At 56.4% G+C, this 20,483-nt stretch overlaps 1 protein-coding gene across 4 annotated transcripts in view; it reads right to left on the bottom strand.

Moving 5' to 3' along the window:
- Window positions 1-20,483, bottom strand: part of PDE9A (phosphodiesterase 9A) — an 86,958-nt gene that overhangs the window by 55,864 nt on the left and 10,611 nt on the right. For all 4 annotated transcript variants that reach the window (XM_038581572.1, XM_038581570.1, XM_038581571.1 and 1 more), the window contains exons 2-4: window positions 8,192-8,262; window positions 7,103-7,180; window positions 2,622-2,665 (exon numbers count right to left, since the gene is read on the bottom strand). In XM_038581572.1, coding sequence (XP_038437500.1) covers window positions 2,622-2,665; window positions 7,103-7,180; window positions 8,192-8,262 — 193 coding nt within the window. The remainder of the gene's footprint in view (window positions 1-2,621; window positions 2,666-7,102; window positions 7,181-8,191; window positions 8,263-20,483) is intronic.

Here is a 20,483-nt window from a genome sequence, read left to right as displayed (position 1 = left end):
GCAGACTTTTTTTTTGGTAGCAACTGACAGACTGATTCTAAAATTTATCTGCAAATAAAAGGGACCTGGGATAAGTAAAACATTTTTGAAAAAAAAGAAATCAGAGGACTTGTAGTTCTCGGCTTCATGATTACTGTAAATGCGCGGTAATCAAGACAGCGCGGCAGTGATTGAAGGACAGGCATGTATGTTGATGCAACAGGACGGCGAATTGCAAACTTGGTCAACTGATTTTTGACAGGGATGTCATGATAATTTACTGGGGGAAACGTTTTTAGCAAACGTTCTAGAGCAAGTGGAGATCCATACAGAGAGAATGAATGTCAGCCCTTTTCTCTCCCTCTTGAAGATGGGCTAGACTGAGCTATTCCTTCCAAAGAACAGAGTAAGGAAGGGTTAAAACAGTAATTTCCCAGCGGAGAAGCCAGTGAGTCAAGAGGATATCATGGACCCCCCCATTCTTTCCCCAAATCCATACCCCTGGGCTGACCCTGAGGAAAACATCAGACAAACCCAGCCTGGGGGACGTTCTATAGATGCTCCGAGGCCCCCATGGTGGGTTGTCACAAGCACGGAGAGTGTGAGCACCTGTGAGACCCCAGGGCCGACAGAGGAGGAGCCCCCGTGATGAATGGACCATGGACTGCACCACGGCTCGGATGCTGGAGCAGAAAAATGACATCAGGAGAAAAACAGGTGAAATCGGAATAAAATATGGGGTTTAGTTAATAAATGGTGTAAAAAAAAAAACACATTTATTACCAAGTCAAGGGCTCAATTATCTTCTATGTTAAAAAGGAATTTTATCCTAGAAAAAGTTAGAACTCCTACTTTATTCTAACATCTCCCATCAAGAGGATTGAGTTAAGGGTTTTTGAAGAGCTACAAAAGCATTAAAGAAGATTTAAAGCAATCAGTATCTATGTGTAAACGCTGTCACTTCCAAGAGGAGGAAAGGCCCAGACACACCAATGTCTCATCACACACCGCCCAGCACCTGACAGGTGGCTTCAGAATTCTGTTCTGTAGCCTTCAATCTTACCAAAAAAATCAAAAATTAAATGAACTGCAGAGTTTAAAAAGGGAAATCAGCCTCAGCTTCTGTCTCAGGCCATACACGAAAGTCACCCTGAGACACGGATCACAGACCTCAACGTAGAAGCTCAAAAAATAAAATAAAATAAAATTTGAGAAGGAAGCCCAGCAGAAGACCCCGCAGATAGGGGATGAGCTAAGGTCTCTCAGATAGGGCATCCAAAGCACAAACCATAAAAGATCAAAATTGGTAATCCGGGCCTCATCAGAATTTAATACTTCTACTCACTGAAAGGCATAACAAGAAAATGAAACAGCGAGTCGCGGGCGGGGAGAAATTGTTCACAAGACATATCTGACTAACGGGGTGCGTCTGACGGATCAGGAGGGCTCACTACCCCACGGTTACGGGAAGCAAGTCTCGACTACTGCAGCAGATTCCGGAAGAAGATTTATGACCGGTTAGTAAATATTTTCCCCGTCATGGGCCACTAGGGAAGCATGAACTCAAACTAATGCAGTATCGCCGCACACCCAGGAGAATGGTTAGCATGGAAAGTGCCGACAATTCCAAGTGCAGGCGGGGAAGTTCGCGCACTGTGGGTGGGACTGCAAAAAGGTGCTGCCCCTTTGGAAAAGCGGATTGATGGTTTCTCAAAAAAAAAACAAAAAAACAAAAAAACGGTGAAACCAATATAATCTGGTTTGGTCCATGAGAAATGAGAACACGTGTCCCCACAAAACCATGCACTTGAATGCTCCTAGCAGCTGTGTTCGTAAAAGCCCCCAGACTGGAAATGACCCGGGTGTCCTTCAACAGGTGGACGGGGTAGTCACGCTGAGGTCCCGCCACACCATGGAGTGAACGCTTCCAGCAACAAGAAGGAGTGAGCCACGGGGACACCCAACCCACAGACGAGCCTCAAATGCGTGAGGCTGAGTCCGAAAGGAGCGTGCACACCGTGTGCTTTCTTTTATACAAAGCTCTAGAAAAGACAAATCTACAGTGTCAGGAAGCAGGTCAGTGGCTGATAAGACAGTAGGGGTCGAGGGCGGGCGTTAACTGGCAAGGGGCACGGGAGGACTTTTTCAGGGAGTATAAATGTTCTGGGCCTTGATTTTGGTTAACGGCTACAAGGGGGCATACATTTTTTTCAAAGCTCATCAGAATATACACTAAAATGGGAGTATATTTTATGAAGCATGAATTGTACATAAATGAGAGGGAGGGAAGATCCAAAAGGAAATGGGATTTTACCCAAACAACACCAGTGACTGCATGAAGCATCCAGGGAGGCTGGGGGACTGCAGACGGCCCACCTTTGCGGCTCATGGTCTGGGTGAGCGGTGCAGGCACCGCGTCCGGGAAGATAAGGACAATGTCACCCAGTGTCTACGTCGGTAGGGACAGCACGGGGGGAGGCCCCCCGAGGGATCGTCAAGGGTAGAGTGTCAGACGGGGCCATGGATTCTGTAATAGCACAGGGTTTTAGGTTCAAATGCTTACCTAATATATATTCAATCACAGGGGCAGCCTGGAGCCTTCTTTTTTTCTTTTAATTTTAAAAATGATAGCAGGGCCTTACCAGACAGTTGCTTGACGGCCACGGGTCTCACTTTGTAGGGAGTGCTGCAAGAGAGAAGAGGGTCCCACCGTGAGATGCCGTCAAAGGTGTTCTCGGCGCGTCTGCTGCGAGAGATAAGCTGCTCGGGATAAATTAGAATTCAGTGGATTAGGGTTTTTTTTTTTTTCCCCCTGAAATTAGTTTCTTTGGCTGTTCGGAGCTTCCTCACTCAGAAGCATTCCAAATACTTTAAATATATCATTTAAAGGATGAACTTCCTTTATCATGTTTCATAGTGGGTGAATTGGACAAATTTTGTGATCAGTACTGGGGCCCCTCAGGTGTGGAATGGCAAAGAGCACCAGAGCCGCCCACGTCCGACCCAACACCCGACTGATGGAGCGAGGCTCCTGCCCCGGCCTGGTTCGAGCTCACGGCAACCGCATCTCCCGAGCGCACGAGAGAAGAGGGGGCTGCTCAGCTGAGGACGCACTGGCATCTTGGTGATGTCATCACAGGAATCCCGAGGCCTGGAGGGGATGGGGAGGGAATGTCTGCCCCCCCCCGCCCCCGGCACACTGGGGACCAGAGGTGGGGGAGAGACAGCGGGGCCCACGGCAAGTGGGCAAAGAACAGAATACGCAATTGTTGGTGACAGGTTCAAAGAAAGGTGCCTCAAGAGAAATCCCTTTTATTCCCCCAAGCAGTTCAGCCAAATTTCGAAGACTGCTCACAGGGAGATGCGATGCTACGGCATCGGTCTTGGGGAAAGTCATCTTGGCAGGACTACTTAACGTGAAGATGCATAATCCGGGGCGCCTGGGGAGGGGGGACTCCGTAGGTGAAGCGTCTGCCTTCGGCTCAGGGTCCTGGGACCCAGCCCCACGTGGGGCTCCCTGCTCAGCGGGGAGCCTGCTTCTCCTTCTGCCCCCACTCATGTCTTCTCTCTCACCATCTCTCTCTCTCAAATAAATAAATAAAATCTTTAAAAAAAGTAGTTGAAAAAAATGAAGACACATAGTCCTTTGATTCAGCACGTGAATTTACGAACCAAGGTATCGGATGAAACGCTGGCACACGGAGATGCCCTCACGCTGTCATGTGTCCTCGTCATCCATTTGTTCCTTCATTCAATAAATTGGTCACTGAGCGGAACTAGGTTCAGGTGATCAAACAAGACAAAAGTGCTCCTGTCCTCACGGAACTGACATTCCACGTTCAAATACGCAATGAAAGGGCGGGTACAGGTGCACTGGTTGAGCAGCTGAGCTCTAGAATTTCCCTGGCCCCCTCAACTGGGTGGATCAATCAGTTGTGCCACGGATGGTCACTCGGTTGTCAAAGACGAGATCGACGTGAAGTAATTGGCCTGAGGCGATGCCCACGACCCCCCCCGGGAGGCAGACAGCGCAAGTCACAGTCTAAGTGACACCGAGAGGACGAGCACAGAAAGTCCGGAGAGGCTGGTACGTACCAGACTGTTCACAGGGATCCATGGGATACCTGTGCTGTAACAGGCTTGGGCACGGGGAAAACTCTGACAGCTGCAAACGCTAGGAAAGTGTAGAGTAAGAAACACACAGCCCGGTGATCCTGGGTGATGGCCTGGTGATCCTGGGTGATGGCTCGGTGATCCTGGGTGATGGTCTGGTGATCCTGGGTGATGGTCTGGTGATCCTGGGTGAAGGCTTGGTGATCCAGGTGATGGCTTGGTGATCCGGGTGATGGCCTGGTGATCCTGGGTGATGGCTTGGTGATCCGGGTGATGGCTTGGTGATCCAGGTGATGGCCTGGTGATCCTGGGTGATGGCCTGGTGATCCTGGGTGATGGCTTGGTGATCTGGGTGATGGCCTGGTGATCCCGGGTGATGGCCTGGTGATCCCGAGTGATGGCCTGGTGATCCCGGGTGATGGCCTGGTGATCCTGGGTGATGGCCTGGTGATCCTGAGTGATGGCTTGGTGATCCCGGGTGATAGCTTGGTGATCCTGGGTGATGGCTTGGTGATCCCGGATGATGGCTTGGTGATCCTGGGTGATAGCCTGGTGATCCTGGGTGATGGCTTGGTGATCTGGGTGATAGCTTGGTGATCCGGGTGATGGCCTGGTGATCCTAGGTGATGGCTTGGTGATCTGTATGATGGCCTGGTGATCTTGGGTGATGGCCTAGTGATCCTGGGTGATGGCCTGGTGATCCCGGGTGATGACCTGGTGATCCTGGGTGATGGGTACACAAGTCTCCCCCAGGGATTTCCCCCTGGCATAGTGCCCAGCAGTGAGTCCACACCTGTGAGGACCCTGCTGCCCCTCAGGAAAAAGGCCCTGCTTCCAAAGATCTCCTGGAAGTTGGTTATTTGGAAGTAGGGGTTCCTTCCTCTGGAGACTTTGTCACACTGGCAGATCCAGCGACACCTTATTTCGAATCTGTATGGGTTTGAAGTGTGGCCCTACGTGGAGAGCTGGGGATGCACGGTGGCGTCACCGGCCTGGGCTGGAGCAGAGGGCCTGAGGGGGTTGAGGGAAGGCAGTCAGCGAGCAGCAGTTCTCACAGCCCCAAGCGCAGTGCTGAGCGCCGAGCAGGGAAGTCCTCCCAGCACATCAGCCTCATCGACTTGCTGAGCTCCCCTGACACTTCCTCACGCTGTTGAAGCATCTGTTTGTCTCCTTGAAGCGTCTGTTTGTCTCCTTAGAGGAGGGTTTTGATGCAGTGGTGGTGGAAATGGAAGGGATAGGACTGTCACAGGATGGACACCGTGGGATCCGGAATGTTCCCCTGCCCAGAAAGAGGCACTGGGACCAGCAGCTCAGGGTTCCAGCTGGCATTCCCTGAACACGGGTGGGCCGTGATCTGTCAGTCATGAGGGCTTAGGGTTGGACAGCAATCACAGTGATCTTTCCTACCAGCTCCGAAAGAGCAGAAGCCATCTGGCAGGTGGCCTGACGAGAGCCTCTCTGATGGAAAAGGATAGAAATTCAGATGGTGCGTGGCAGTGGGGAGCGCTCGGACTGGTGTGGGGACTTGGAGACGTGTGTTAAGGTGGATTGGGGCCAGATGTTCCGGGGGTGGGGGTCTGGACAACATCTCGTGGCCAGTGGGCCCCCGAAGAACACCCTGTCGGGGAGGCCTGGGCTGAAGCTGTGCTGGAGGCCAGGGGGCACCCAGAGTCAAACCAGGAGGGCACCGAGAAGCCCGGACAAGAAGATACGGTCTGAACTAGACGCTGGCTGGGACCATCTGAGAAGGCGTGAAGGGGAGAAGTGTTTTGGGACACCTGGGTGACTCAGGGGTTGAGCATCTGTCTTCAGCTCAGGTCGTGATCCCCGGGATCGAGTCCCGCATCCAGATCCCTGCAGGGAGCCTGCTTCTCCCTCTGCCTGTGTCTCTGCCTCTCTCTGTGTCTCTCATGAGTAGATAAATGAAATCTTAAAAAAAAAAAAAAAACGGGGGTAGGGGAGAAGTGTTTTGAAGGGAGAATCAGGAGGTCATGACACTTGGTTTGAAATGAGCCCAGAAGTACAGGCCTCAGAGATGGGCCCCTGGGACCCCGCCTCCGATCAGCACCCAGGGGCTCAGGCATGAGCCCTTGGAATTTGGAGCAGGGACCCCGAGAGCCTCTCCTGTGAGCGTGTGGCGGGGGATACCAGCACCACCCCCTTCCCGTGGGCTGGCTTCCGAGTCTGCGGCCAGGGAGACGAGTAGGGGACGAGGCCCCGCTGAGGCCACGATCGTCTCCTCCAGAAGTGGAGGCTGACCACACGCACGGGTGGCGACTTGGCTACTGTTTGCTGGGAAGAAACAAGATTTATCCGGCACCTCCCAAGAGGGAAATACCCCATGTTTGGTGGACACGACCTTCTGGTGAGCACCAGCCCGGGGGCAAGAGCATTTCCTTATAGTTTCTACACCTCCCATCAGTGGCCCTCGCCCGGGCTACACACTGGAATCATCACCTGGTGAGCTCTAAACGCTCCCGGAAACTCCTTGAACTGGTGGTTTTAATCCGAGGTGGCGCTGGAAGTCGCTGGGTTAGAGGGACTGATTGTACTGGAACGGACAACCTCAGGCAGTAGGATTGGAGAGGACAGAGCAGATGAGGCCTTGCTGGGGGCCGCTAGGACGTGACCTGGGGAGGGGGCCCTGGCCCAGTGCTCAGCACACCACCCCTGGGCTGTGGTCAGGGGGCCTCCCGGCGAGGGCAGCAGGGCAGTCAGTGTGCGGCCCTGGGGCCTTGCTCCACTGCTCCTCACTGGCCTCCTGGGCCTCAGTTTCCCCTCCGTCCCTCCCCAGAGACTCTTGTTGAGAGTGAGCCCTCAGAAGGGCCCCCGAGCACGCCTGCACTTGTGATTCTCTTGGGAAGTGACTGGTCACGAAGGAACAAGCCTCCCTCACGGCCTCTCCCACCCTCACCCCACCTTTGGTTTAAATTCAGATTTCCCTACAGCAGTAAACCAAGGGGAGCCCATCCCGCGTGTGCAGAAAGGTGTCGGCGAGGCCCCTGCTTACCGCTCGGAATTGGCGGGCATGGTGGGGTCGATGGACACCATGGCGTCGTCCGCGGTCAGCAGGGAGATGGTTGTGTTCCTGGAAGACACACGGCGTCAGCGTCCCTGCGCCCGAGGGGACCACAGCACGGGTACCGGGCCCGCCCGCCCCAGGACCTGGCACTGCATGCGCACGCACACAGGTGGCCGTGCGTCATGCCAAGGGCTTTGTCCATTTTTTTTTTTTTTGCTTTGTCCATTTTTAAGTAATTTAAAATGGGAATTGGAGGAAGTCAAGCTGCGGAGTTGGGATGGACGGAGGAGGGCTGATGTCGGCCAACGGCCAACGGTGAGCTGGGCTTGCCCTGGGCTTGCTGCCCATGGGAGCCTGGGAAGCAGGGGACGTCTCCTAGGAAGCAGTTTCCAGCAGGGAAACTGAGTCTCCCCCCGGCCTCTCGTCCCCAGGGCCTCCGCTGAGCAGGGTGGCCTTGGCCACATCACTGAAGCCTGTCTGGTCTCAGGCGGCGTGCACTGGGGGTGACCCCCGAATCCCGCACTCGAACGGGCTACTGATCTGGGGAAATAACTCTTCTGGAATCGTGACGATTCTATGAGGGGGTTACGGGCCTTTTCGACTACTTTCTGAATGTCCGTCTTCCCAGACGTTGCTCTGCGGGACCCCCTCCCCCACCACGCCCCTGAGATAGAAAATCTCACCTGCTGGATCGTTTGGGCCTGGGGGGGCCAAAGCCAAAACACAACCACCCTCCTTTGGCCTTTTCTTCAAAAGCAAAAAAAATAAATACAAGGGGGGGAAAATGCTTTTAAGACGGTGGTTTCTGCCTAATTCCGCCCCTGGGATTCCCGCGCACACAGAGCGGTACCTGTCGGCAGGTAGGGGGAAGGCTGGGGCACAAACCTGCAGGCTCTCGTTCACTGATGGGAAAGGGCTCCCACGTGCGTGGGGAGCCCACCGCGCCCTGGCACACCTGTCATCCCTCCGACCCTGGGCTCCCCCTACCTTCCCTGGCACCTTCCTCTCCAGGGGAACCGGTCCTGGAGGCTCGGTGGCGGCGGGGGTGGGGACAAGGCGCCCTGCTGGCCCACTCACCGAGGCAGGCCGGTGGCGATGCAGAATAGGTCCATGATGTCACTGGAGTTGCAGTACTTGCTGAAGACCACCTGCAAGACACGAGCGACAGGGCGGTGAGGGGCCGGTGAGAGGGGGTATGTGGTTTCCCCCACATAGGGGGACTGTCAGGGTCTGCGAGCTTTCTCTCCAGCCCAACCTGTAGGTTTATCATAAAAAGGAGACGACGTAGCTGGGGGCACAGGAATGCCACATGTCCATCTTTTTTTTTTTTTTTTTAATTTTATGTCCATCTTTTCATTTAGTCCATCCGTGAAGACTCCAGGAAACACACCTGCCCGTGACGGTGCTGCCGCAGAGCCACCATCGGAGGCGTCTGACGCATAGATCGACACCCTTGGTTTCATGACCCCCCATCACGGAGAGTCTCTAATGACTCTTGGGGGCCGTTATGTGAAAAAACAAACAAAATCTTTTTGTTTATTTATTTTAAAGGTGTACCTTTATTTACTTTAGAGAGAGAGCCAGAAAGGGAGTGTGCAAGTGGGGCGAGGGGCAGAGGGAGAGAGAGAGAATCCCAAGCAGACTCCCCATGAGCGCAGAGCCCCACGACCCCGAGATCATGACCTGAGCCGAAATCCAGAGTTGGACTGATTGAGCCGCCCAGGCCCCTCCCCCCACCCAAATCTCTTCAAAGATCATTGGTTTAAGAGGAAAGCTTCGGGGCCGGGCTGAGGCTGTAGGACTAAATCCGGGACGCATCACAATGGGAAAGCCCGAAGCGGCCCCGCGGTGTCCACAGTAAAGCAACCTTGAGCGGGCAGGTGCACGGCGCCTGGGGATCCCGCGCTGGGGACGCAAGAGAAATGCGACTACATCAGCGTCTTCCGTCCAGGGGTCCTGACCGTGCGTCTCTGCTCGGGATCCCTCCCTGGGAGGGGCCTCACGTACAGTGAGAGATCTGATCTCCCCTCTGACGGGGCCTGGGCAGTCCACACCAAGGCCCCCCATTTCCACCCTGGGAGACGGCTGCCTTTCACGTTTCCCTGGCTGACTGCCCCCCCTCATCCCTGCGTGGGCGAGCAGCAGGCCTGGGGAGGGTGGGCGCCCAGAGCCCCGCTTTCCCACCTAACCATGTGCCTGGCCCGCGTACCGAGGACGGCGCCTCCCCAGGGGCCCGGCGCAGGCCTGAGCGCCGTAGTTGGTGCCTCGGCTTCTCTGGCTGCGCCGGGGGAGGGGAGGGGCGGGCGGGCTGGGTCTGGGGTCCTGGCCGTTCACCCCCCCGCACGGCTCTGCTTCGGACTTTCTCCTCGTGAGCCTCTGGGAAGCTCATTTCCTCGTGGTGCAGGTTGACTGGGCTCCTTGCCGACCCCAGGGAAGGGCGGCAGCGGGCGGAGGCAGAGGGTTTGCAGGGGGGAGTGGAGTCTCCCGGAGCCCTGCTTAGAGGACGCTCCTCGGAGTGTGGGTCTGGGTGCAAGAAGGCTGGAGTGTGGGTCTGGGTGCAAGAAGGCCGACTTCCGGACCCGGCTCGGGGATGCCGAGAGCCTGGGCTGGGGCCTGGGAACCTGCATCTGGTGTTTCCCAGGCTCCCTGGTTAGCAGCCGGCACTGAGAGGTGTGGGGTCCCCCCGGCAGAGCGGGGTGGCTGTGGCGAGCACCGAGCTCCTCCCTGCCTGGCTGCAGAAGGTCCCTCTCAGTTCTGCCCCCGGGTGGGCCCCCTTGCACCAGGAGAGGGGGCGCCCCGGCTTATAGAGGTCGCTGCTCCTGAGGGGCTCGCGTGCCCAGCGGCTCCCCACGGCTAGTTGGGGTCCTGTTCCAGCTTGCGGTGGCCGTGGGGGGCGGTCACCTCTGAGGTTACTTCTCTCCAGCGTCTTCGGGCACCGCGGCTTCCCCGCGGCTCTGGGAGGCCTGATGGCAGGAGGCCCACTCCAGGGCGCGGGCTCTCAGCTGTAGCAGTTGGGGTGACAGTGTGGGACCCGGGGCCTGGGGGCCCCTGATGCTCTGCCTCTCGCTTCCACGACCCCAGGCAAGCTTCTTTCCGTTTCAAGCTGCTCTTCTGTGGAACAGGCAGGAACGGGGACAGAGGGCTCTGTTCGCCCCGGACACCTGCCCGAAGCCTCTGCCACCAGCTACGGGCCAGCCCGCGACTCCGCTGGGAAGGGCCACCTTGCAGCCCCAGGGGGAAAGACACCCGCTGCCCCCTGGACGAATAACCAAGTGGTAATTGAGGTTCGGGTCGAGTTGTGCAAGCTGAGGAAGACGAAAATGCCGGGAGGGGACTAGGGACCGGGCAGGGGGTGGGGGGCTCCGTGCAGGCGTCCCGGGCACCTCCTCCGCGAGGCCGGCCACCACCTTCACCACCACGGGGACCATCTCATGAAGCCGGCGGCCCGGGATGGCACCGGTTATCTTCGGAAATCACAGAGCTCGTCTGCCGCAGCTCTCAAAATCATCAGGAAACTAGCTGTGTCAGACGTGTGGCGCGTTTGGGGCCGGCTGTTGTAAAACAAGCACTCACGTTCATTGTCTCGCTGTTACTGCGCTCGCCGCCTGCGAGCTCCTCACTCAATTGCCTTAGCAACAATTTTCATAGGGCTGCTTGGAACTCGGAGTGACGAATCTCAAGCAAAATTGTCCTCGTTATAATTCTTCCGTAGCGTGGCCCCCACCGAGTGATTTTACGTGGCTCCCGCTGAAGAAGCGGAGCCAGGTCTGTAGACACCACACTGCTGGGGACGGAAGGGAAGAAGGGAAGAGGGTGCTGCCCCGGGCATCAAGCTGCCCTTCCCGCAGGGCGACCGGCGAGCTCTGCTCCGCCACGCGGGGACCCCGCCCCGTGCTCCTTCCTCTGGCCCATCAGAACCGGACGCTTCCGGGATGTTCCCTGCCGACCCCTTCCTTGCTCTGTCCTCCCCGGCTCCTGATCTCAGCCCCCCTCCCCCAACGTCTCCCACCTCGGCGTGAACGCTTCACCATGCGTGTGTTTGCTCTTGTCATGGATGATGACGCTATTAGTTACGAATGTCACGCTGACGTCGGAAATCTCCGCCCAACCAAAACCAGGGTATGACTTCTGCAAACAGCCATTCGGACCTCTCAGAAGACGGGAGGAGGAAAGCAAACGGACAGTAGAGGAAAAGTGATGGGCGGCCCAAATCTGGAAGCAACCCCGAGTGTCAAACACGCGGGGGTCTGTGCACGTCCCAGAACACCACTCAGCAAGGGAAGGGGAAAGAAATGATCGAGCCGCACGACAACCGGATGGCTCTCAAGGGATCGACGCCGAGTGAATAAACGCTGACCGACCCCAAAACGTTCCATACTGGGCAATGCCGTTTATAATGACATTCCTGAAATGACAAAACTGGAGAAATGGAGATTAGCGCTAGCCGGGGGTCAGGGACGGGGTGAGTGAGGGCAGGAGGGTGGGGGAAGCAGGTGGAAGGGTTCTAGATGGGGAAGGACTGGACTGTTCCATCCTGTGACTGTGGTGGGGGCTGCGGGGACCCGTACGTGTGATGATATCCACGCTCGGACACGCACAGTCCAACGGGTGAGGTCTGAGTAAGCTGGTGGCTTGTCTCGCTGTCAAGATACCATAATTTTGCAAGACGTTACCATAGGGGACACTGAGCAAAGGGTACGTTGTTCTGTCTCCGTTATTTCTTACAACCCCACGGGAATCTATAATTATCTCCAAGCGTTTACGTGGTATAGCTCTGGGTGGCGGGGTGGGGGAGGCGAGGGGTGCTCTGCCCAGAATGCTTGTCCGCACGGCCCCGGTGCAAGGCCTCTGAACCAGAATGCCTTTTCCAGGAATCGCTCTTCAGGAAATAATAACAGCAAACATAATAATAAGAGCATTTACGAAGTGCCAGGCTCCATTCGGGCACTTTCCTCCAGTGAGCTCGTGTCTGCAGCGAGCCAAACCCCTGGGCCGCGTCGCCGCTCCGTAAGCAAAGATGCATGGCCGGGGGGGACGGGTCCCCTTGCACGACTGCTCGCCCAGAAATAAAATTAAGCTAAACATCCCATCGCCGATAGAACGGTTACATTTTAGGACGTCTCCATGACGGAACATTATCCTGGCACTAAAATCGTGTTTTTTGAAGACTCCCTAATGCTACATGGGAAAGTACTGCTGATGTGATGCTGAGTGAAGTGATCAGGATAAAATAAATTATGTAAAACACACACACACACACACACACACACACACACACACACACACACACGAGAAACCAGGAGAGGTCCCGAAACGTCTGCGGGCGTGATGATGGATTCTTTTCTTTTTATACGTTCCGCATTTCTCAAATATTCGATGATGAATATGCAGGACTTTTATAAGCAAGAAGAGAGTGATCCAGATCTAGAAGCCGAGGTTCATAATTGATAACAGAACTCGCTTCCGAACCTCCCCTCCCGGTAGCACGCTGCACGGCATGTCCATGGAATTCTTATGAGGGAGAAAACAGTCTTCGCCGTTTTTTTATTTGGAAAGAGTATTCTTTGGCATCAAGCCAAGCAGATGAGGAAATTAACCAGAGGACAAAACCCAGGATTTAAATAGCTCCCAGCAAGGGGAGGGGGGACAGGGTGGTGGGGGGGGTGGCCTCAGGAGAGCATAGGAGAAGTGGGGGGTCGCAGAGACAGCCAGGGGGTGGCAGACGAGGAATCCAGAGCAGAGAACGAGGCCAGGTGCCTCCGGGGATGGAGCAAGGAGGGGGTCCGTGCCTCTGAGCTGGCCACGGGTACACGGGCCCAGCAAATGAAAGAAACTCAGGGCCTGGAGCAACCCCATGCGGCTCCCCATCCCCGGGGCTGGGGGGGACTGGCCGGGAGGTGCTCCTGCCCTCAGCAGGTGTTCTGAGCGCCTAGGACCAAGCCAGGCCTTGCTCCCACAGGCCAGTCTTTCTAGGTGAAGAGTTTCTCAGCTCCAGAGCTTATCTGAGCACCCCTCAGACCCTGCTGATGTGGGGTTTCTGGGGACCAGGAAGGGTGTGGGGGCCCGGGCCTGTTTGTCAGGAGGCTGGGCAGGGGCCCCGGGGGGTCGGGGCCAGCAGGCCGGCTGAGCGCTGCTCAGGTGGGGGAGCCACAGCCGACTTCCGAAGGGGGGCGTCCTGGTCGACCAGAGCTGCGCTGGGACCTGGGGGTGCAGCCCCGGGCTCAGATTTCCTTTCTGTGAGTAGGATCGGCTTAAATTCCTTTAGACATAATTACAGAGCAAACCCTTGGCTCTAATGACCTAAATATCAATGATTTGAGGGGGGACATGTTATCTTTGGGGTCAGGCCCACTCGGTTGGTACCAGAGAGGCTGCCCAGGACCACTGTCCTAAGACCCAGTCCTGGCCCCCGATTTGTAGGGCCCCACAGCCCAGGCATGCGGGCCTGTCCACGCAGGCCGCGCCCTCAGGCAGCGTTTTTGGGGACCAACAAAACGCAGTGCACCTAACTGAGGCTCAGGCTGGGAGCCCGCAGGAGCCACCCCGAGCTCCCAGGTTCCAACTGTGGTGTCCACGCAAGGACCCTATTCTGTTCCCATTAATTCTGCAGTGGGCGCTATGGATTTGAACCTGTAGAACAAACGGGTACTGACACACGTCGCTGAACTCTTCATATAACCTTCACAGTTAGGGCTGCGTGTGAGATTTGGGTGAGGCGGGGAGGCGTTTGGCTGCCAACATTGTGCAAATCGCAGCACTGCCTCTTCGGCCATGAGGGCAGAGGAGGGCTGGCAACGAGGACCGTCAGCTGAGTGAGCCGCTGCTCTGGGCTGGCTCTGTCTGAACCAGCAGGTCCCAGTCTGTCCGGAGCCTGTGCCGCTCCAGCTGTCTCACACCCCCTGGATCACCCCTGGGCGGCCGCTGGTGTTGTGCACTGCTCTAGGCGCATGCAGGACGGGGGGAGTCAGAGATGTGAGTTCAGTTCCAGCCTCTCCCCTTACCAGCTCAACTCAGAGCCCATTTCTTAGCCACTCCGAGGCTCTGACTCTCCTGCAGGATGAGGACAACTCTCCTTTGCCTACGGAATGTTAGGAGGGGTCATCAGGACACAAGCTAAGTGCTAAGTCCTGTGGCTCCTGTGATTACAGGAGGGGCCCCCTGACGCCCCTTCCTGGGCTGGGGATGGGGAGGCTTCTCTCGACCCCCTCTAAGGCCGTTTTCACTAACCAGAGTGGTGCATCGAGGGCACCAGCTTTGACGTCCACGTGTCCGCATTCCCGTTTCAGTAGAGCGTGAGCCAGAAGGACGAGTTATCTTGGGAATCTGTCACAAAGCACACTCTATTGCTCCGCTAGCCCCGTATCAATTGTCAATCACATTCAACTCTATCCAAGCTGCGACACAAACTGGGGCCACATCAACTCAAGTATGTGTTGATTCGTTAATAGAATCACCAGGTAGGAGTTCAAAACAAAACAAAACTTTGGGGGATCCCTGGGTGGCGCAGCGGTTTAGCGCCTGCCTTTGGCCCAGGGCGCGATCCTGGAGACCCGGGATCGAATCCCACGTCGGGCTCCCGGTGCATGGAGCCTGCTTCTCCCTCTGCCTGTGTCTCTGCCTCTCTCTCTCTCTCTGTGTGACTATCATAAATAAATAAAAATTAAAAAAAAACAAAAAACCCCAAAACTTTGTTAGGCTCAATGATCAACTGGACTTCACTCTTGTTTAGTGTTCATTTTCTCTTCCAGTGAACATGGAAGGTAGGTCTCTGGAAGATGAAGTCCCCATGGGCAGAACCTTCTCATCCCACTGGGCACAGGATGTGTCCATCAGGGGAGCACCAGTGCCCAACCATCCTCCTGTCCAGAGGAGCTGAGGCTGAAATTTCCATCTGCTGGTTTATATTACACCACTACTGATGCCAGGGCCACCACCACCGCCTCCACCATGATCTCCTCCACTACAGCATCACCACACCACTGTCACCTCTGTCATCACATCTACTACCACACCCACCATGGCCTCTACCATCACCAGCATCAACACATCACCACCATCTCCACCACCACCTCCACCACAACCTCCTCCACCACCAGCATCACCTCTGCCATCATCAACACAATACACTGCCACCACCTCCACCACAACCTCCACCATGACCTCCTCCACCACCAGCATCACCTCTACCATCATCAACACCAATACACCGTCACCACCTCCACCACAACCTCCACCATGACCTCCTCCACCACCAGCATCACCTTTGCCATCATCAACACCAATACACTGTCACCACCTCCACCACAACCTCCACGATGACCTCCTCCACCACCACCATCACCTCTACCATCATCAACACCAATATACCACCACCACCTCCACCACCACCTCCACCATGACCTCCTCCACCACCAGCATCACCTCTGCCATCATCAACACAATACACCTCCACCACCTCCACCACCACCTCCACCATGACCTCCTCCACCACCAGCATCACCTCTACCATCAACACCAATACACTGTCACCAACTCCACCACCAGCATCACCTCTACCATCATCAACACCAATACACCACCACCACCTCCACCACCATCTCCACCATCACCAACATCACCACAGCACCACCACTTCCGCTGTCACCACCACCTAATAGGATTGGGCCTATGCCTGGGCCAGAACCTAAGCCAAGTGCCTTATAAGCCCTGTGAGCCCGGTTCCTCATAAGAACCTCATAAGCTTGGTGTCATCATCACCCTGTCATGGATGAGGACTCTAAGCCATAGAGAGAAGAAGCTGGCTTGGCCAGTGTGGTCCCGCATATGCAAACTCAGACCCTCGCCCCCGGGTCTAAGCCCAGAGACGGGCTGGCGGGAGAGCCCTGGTGGAGGTGTGCAAGGGCAGCAGGGGTGGTCTCTAGGCCTCTCTGCTGCCGTCACTGGCCCGTAATGGCATGTGCATTCTCTGTTTGCCTTGTTTTCCAATCGCTGGTATTTCCGATGGCATGCTTGGAACAAATATTGACTTAGGCTCCCCTCCCAGAGGAAAATAAGCCAATTCAAATTCCTTATCTTTCGTCTATCAAGCCGTGATTCATTTTCTCTGGCTTTTATAATCTACCAGGGTTTTACATACGCTTCTATAAACTCTTATAAGGCTTTGTCTGCCCTCGAAGCAAACCAGAGCATTTCAGTCTGGATCTCACGCCCCAGCTCCAGGAGTTAGAACTCCACCCGACCAGCCCAGAGAACAGTCAAATTACAACCCATCTGTGGAATTGCAACTTTTCTATCTTAGGGGAAGTTAAAAGGGAAATTTCCATTGGCTTATTAGTGCCCAAGAATCACAAGTGTTTAATATAGAAGACAGGCTAAAAAGAGACCAAGACCAACATCCCACATTTTATGTTTTTAAATACTCAAGAAATAAATGCGTGACACTGAGGAAAAGATTGTAGGCTATCTACCTCTCCGTCTACGTGCAACTGCAATCCATCTGCAATTCACCTCTAATTATAAATTTCAGAGACACACAAACTTGAGCACATTAATCACCCTGTTTTGCTCCTTGTTTTAGGAACACTTAAGGAAAACATCACAGTCAGAATGGATCACAGTTAATCGCCAGGCAGGCAATGGCTAAAATAAACTCTGCGTTAGGCCTCATTTCCCTTTCCGAGTCAGGAGGTATTTTTCTGGTCACTGCGTTTGCAAAGAATATGAAATAATAGCAGAAAGTACCCTTTCTTACCATGGGCCAGACTCACTGCATACATTCTTCTAAAGAAGAGAGGTGCCAGGGGCGCCTGGGTGGCTCAGGCTGTTAAGCGCCTGACTCATGACTCTGGCTCAGGTCATGATGTCAGGGTTGTAACACCGAGCCCCACGTTGGGCTCCACACTGGGCGTGGAGCCTGCTTGAGGAGTCTCTCTCTCTCTCTCTCTCACTCTGCCCCTCCCCACAGCAGGTGCATGCAATCTCTCTCGCTCTCACTCTCTCTCAAATAGATAAATAAACAGAATCTTCAAGAAGAGAAGTCCCATATGTTGGAAATGCTCGAGCGTCAGCAACAGCAGAGCCACACCTCCCACCTGCCCAGCCAGAAGCGGGTCTGCATCCCAGCTCCCCCACCCTTCTACGTGTACACCCACACCTCTCTATCCCTGGATCTTCTCTCTATCTCTGTATGTCTGCATCGGGGTCTTCGGGGCATGCTTTGAGGATCAGAAATAGTATGTATGCTTCACCAAATAAATGGAAGGAATGGAAAGGGGACGAAACACGTGGGTAGAAAGAGACTTTAGGAGACAACAAACACACACGGTGCCTGGGCCTGCTTTGGATCCTGACTTGAAAACGCACGCACACGTGTGTGTGTGTGTGTGTGTGTGTGTGTGTGATATGTTCCCCTTTCCTTTCTTGGCCATCATTTGGTGAAGGACGCACATGATCTTTGAACGTCAAAGCATGCCGTGAAGGTGGGTATCATTCTTCCCATTCTGCAGATGTTAAGGCTCAGAGGGTTTCCAAAGTCACACAGCAAGTGAGCGGCGATGAGCAGGGAGCGTGCGCGTGAGCATCCAGCAGGGAGGTGATTGATGGTCAGCGAGGGAGCAGGGAGGAACTGACGGCGGGGGGTGACCGCCGTGGGACGTGGAGGCCACCGGGCGGAGCTCGGATGCAGCACGTGTACAAAGCCTCCTGGAATTGTAGGAGAGTTAGTTTGGGGGCAAACACAAGGCGGGGGGAGGCCCTTGCAGAGCCCATCCCTCCTCAAGCTGGGGGTAATATCAGCCCCACCTGCTTGGAGGCACTGTGAGCCTGCACGGGGCGGTGTCTGCACTGAGCCCGAGCCGCTGGAGTGACCATCACACCCCCCTTCCCCTGAAGTCTGCGCTGTGGGGCACGGAACCCAAAGCCAGCCTTCCTGGCCCCACCCCCAGCTCTGGTACTCGCGCACCCTGGGGCCGCGGGCAATTCTGTATTGCACACTCCCCGCATCTGCAACGTGCGGCAGACGCCAGGTGGCTCTACAGTCCTTACAAAGGTGTGTGCTATGTCGTGGGCGCTGTACAGGTGTCTGCTAGCAGGTGGCGTCCCCATTTTACAGATGTGGAATCTGGGCGTCAGGATCATGCAGCTGGCCCTACAGCAGTGCAGATGCAAACCCTGGTCTGCCCGGCCCAGGGCTGCTGGGTAAGCAAACAGGGTGATGGCAGAGGAGGGAGTGGGGCGGGGGGTTCAGCTAGTGACCTGCGGCACGCCACGGCCTCCCAAGACCCGTCCCTTTATCAAGCATCCTCTCTCCGCTCGGGCACGTGGGAGGCCCTCAGGAAACGTCTATGAGGGGAAAGGCCTTGGGGGGCACCGTTGCTCAGCACGGCAACAAGATGAAGCAAAACTTGGTGTGGGAGTCGAGAGACATGGAAGCCCTGGTTTGTGTGCAGCCAGCCGGCAGGCAGGGGACGCCGTGACGTCAACACGCACTGGGCCACCGGAGGCCAGCAGCAAGGTGCACGGGGCTGCAGGTGAAGGGACGGCGCGATGGGCTCTCTGCACCCCTCGCCGCCTCCAGACCCATGACACCGCGAGGGGACAGCCACTACGTGAGGAGACTTGGGGACAGGGAGTGAGGCCCAGAGGCCAGAAACCCACAGATCTGCGTGCCTCAGGCCCTGTAGCCCCCTTCCCCACCTTACGTGGCAAAGTCTCTGCAGACAGGATCAGATGAAGGATCCCGGGAGGAGATTAGCCCAGATTATGGAGGGGGGAGCGGGGGCTTAAATGAAGTCACAAACTGGCAGGCAGCAGAGGGGGAGGTGACACACAAGAGGACGGGTGGTGTGAAGACGGGATAAGAGTCCCGAGGACGCTGGGGCCGGGGGTGTGCTGACAGCCCCCGGAGGTGGGGGAAGCAAGGACCGGCTTCCCGCTGGAGCCCGCAGGGCAACGAGAGCCCCGCAGGGCCCTGATTTCGGGGCCGGGGATGCGGAGCCGGGACTCTGGCCTCCAGAACCGCGAGACCATAAATCTGTGCTGTCTCGGTTGTGCCGATGAGTGGGAGGGGGCCGCAGCAGCCCCAGGAGCTGGTGCCCCCGGCCCCCGGCCTCTGCTCTCGGGCTGCACTCGGGACAGGAGCCCCTGCAGCTGTGGGAGGCGCGGAGCCTGCCTATGACGAGTGGGAGCAAACCCCTGGAGAGCCCGGGGGTGGGGTGCAGGTTCCAGGGGGAGGCCCGTCCCCTTGCCGCCCAGAAGAGCTGCTGTGGGCTCGGGCTGGAGCAGGGGCGGGAGGGAGAGGAACGGTCTGCCCAGGCTGGTGATGTCCATGAGCAGGACGCAGCTGGCAGGCCGTCTGAACACCCCTCCAGCTCGGGCTCCCGGGGCGTCTCAGGGCCCGTGTCCCCGCGCCTGCGTCCACCAGGGGCCGAGGCCCCCTCTGCACTGAACTCGTGTGTCACGGCCCATCCGTTCATGGCTTCTGTCACTCTTCTGGGTCGCTCTCCTGCTTTTCTACTTCTGGCATCTGAGGTCAGTCTCCCCGGTTATAAATAATGGATCACAGGGGACTGGAGGTGCAAAAAGCAGAGAGCCCAAAGGCCAAGAGCTGTGCGGAGATGGCGCGCCCTCCCAAGGACTGCTTTCCGCCAGGACGTTTCGGAAGGTTCTCTCTGCATTCAGTTTGCTTTACTTCCTGAGTTCCCGTTCGAATAGGAGGTGGCTCTTGGGGCCTGACCCTTGCATTCCCCACACCCCCCTGCACTGGGCCCCCACCCGCTCGCCCGTCTAATCTGCACCCCTCCTTCCAGGGTCTCTGTCCAGCCCTGCTGTCTCAGGGTGCCGAGTGTGGGGCGGTGCGACCCACTCCAGGGTACGGGCTCCTTCATGCTCCGGGGCGCTGGGGAGGATCACCCACGGGACACCCCCAGCATGCAGCCCTCAGCTGCGTCGGTCGGGGCTAAGGGGGGTGGCAGTGGCGGCGGGGCAGACCTAGCCTGGGAGGCAGGAAAACCCTCCCCACCTGGGACCCTGAGCTCGGGCACTTGGGAGGGTGAGCACCCCGGCTCCCACCCTCTTTCCCAGCAGGGAGGACATAGGGGCGCCAGGAGTGTGTGGTGGAGGGGCTGCTGGCGTGGGAGCTGGTCCTGCCTGGGTATCCTTGGGGCGGGTGACAGGTGGCCGCAGAGCCTTGGCCACTGTTAGGAGCGGGGCGCAAACCCCGAGAACTCCAGGCGGCCCAGGCCTTGCGGCCCTTTCAGGGGAACCTGTGAAGGCTTTGGGAGGAGGGCTGACGCATCTTCCTGCTCCAGCCTCCTTCCCGGGAGGTACACGGGGGAACCGCGACCTCACCCAAGTATTCTCCAGTAATCAT

The sequence above is a fragment of the Canis lupus genome, chromosome 31 (genome assembly GCF_011100685.1).
Source record: "Canis lupus familiaris isolate Mischka breed German Shepherd chromosome 31, alternate assembly UU_Cfam_GSD_1.0, whole genome shotgun sequence".
NCBI lineage: Eukaryota > Metazoa > Chordata > Mammalia > Carnivora > Canidae > Canis > Canis lupus.
Note: the sequence above shows the minus strand (reverse complement) of the source record. Positions and strands in the feature narration are given on the sequence as shown.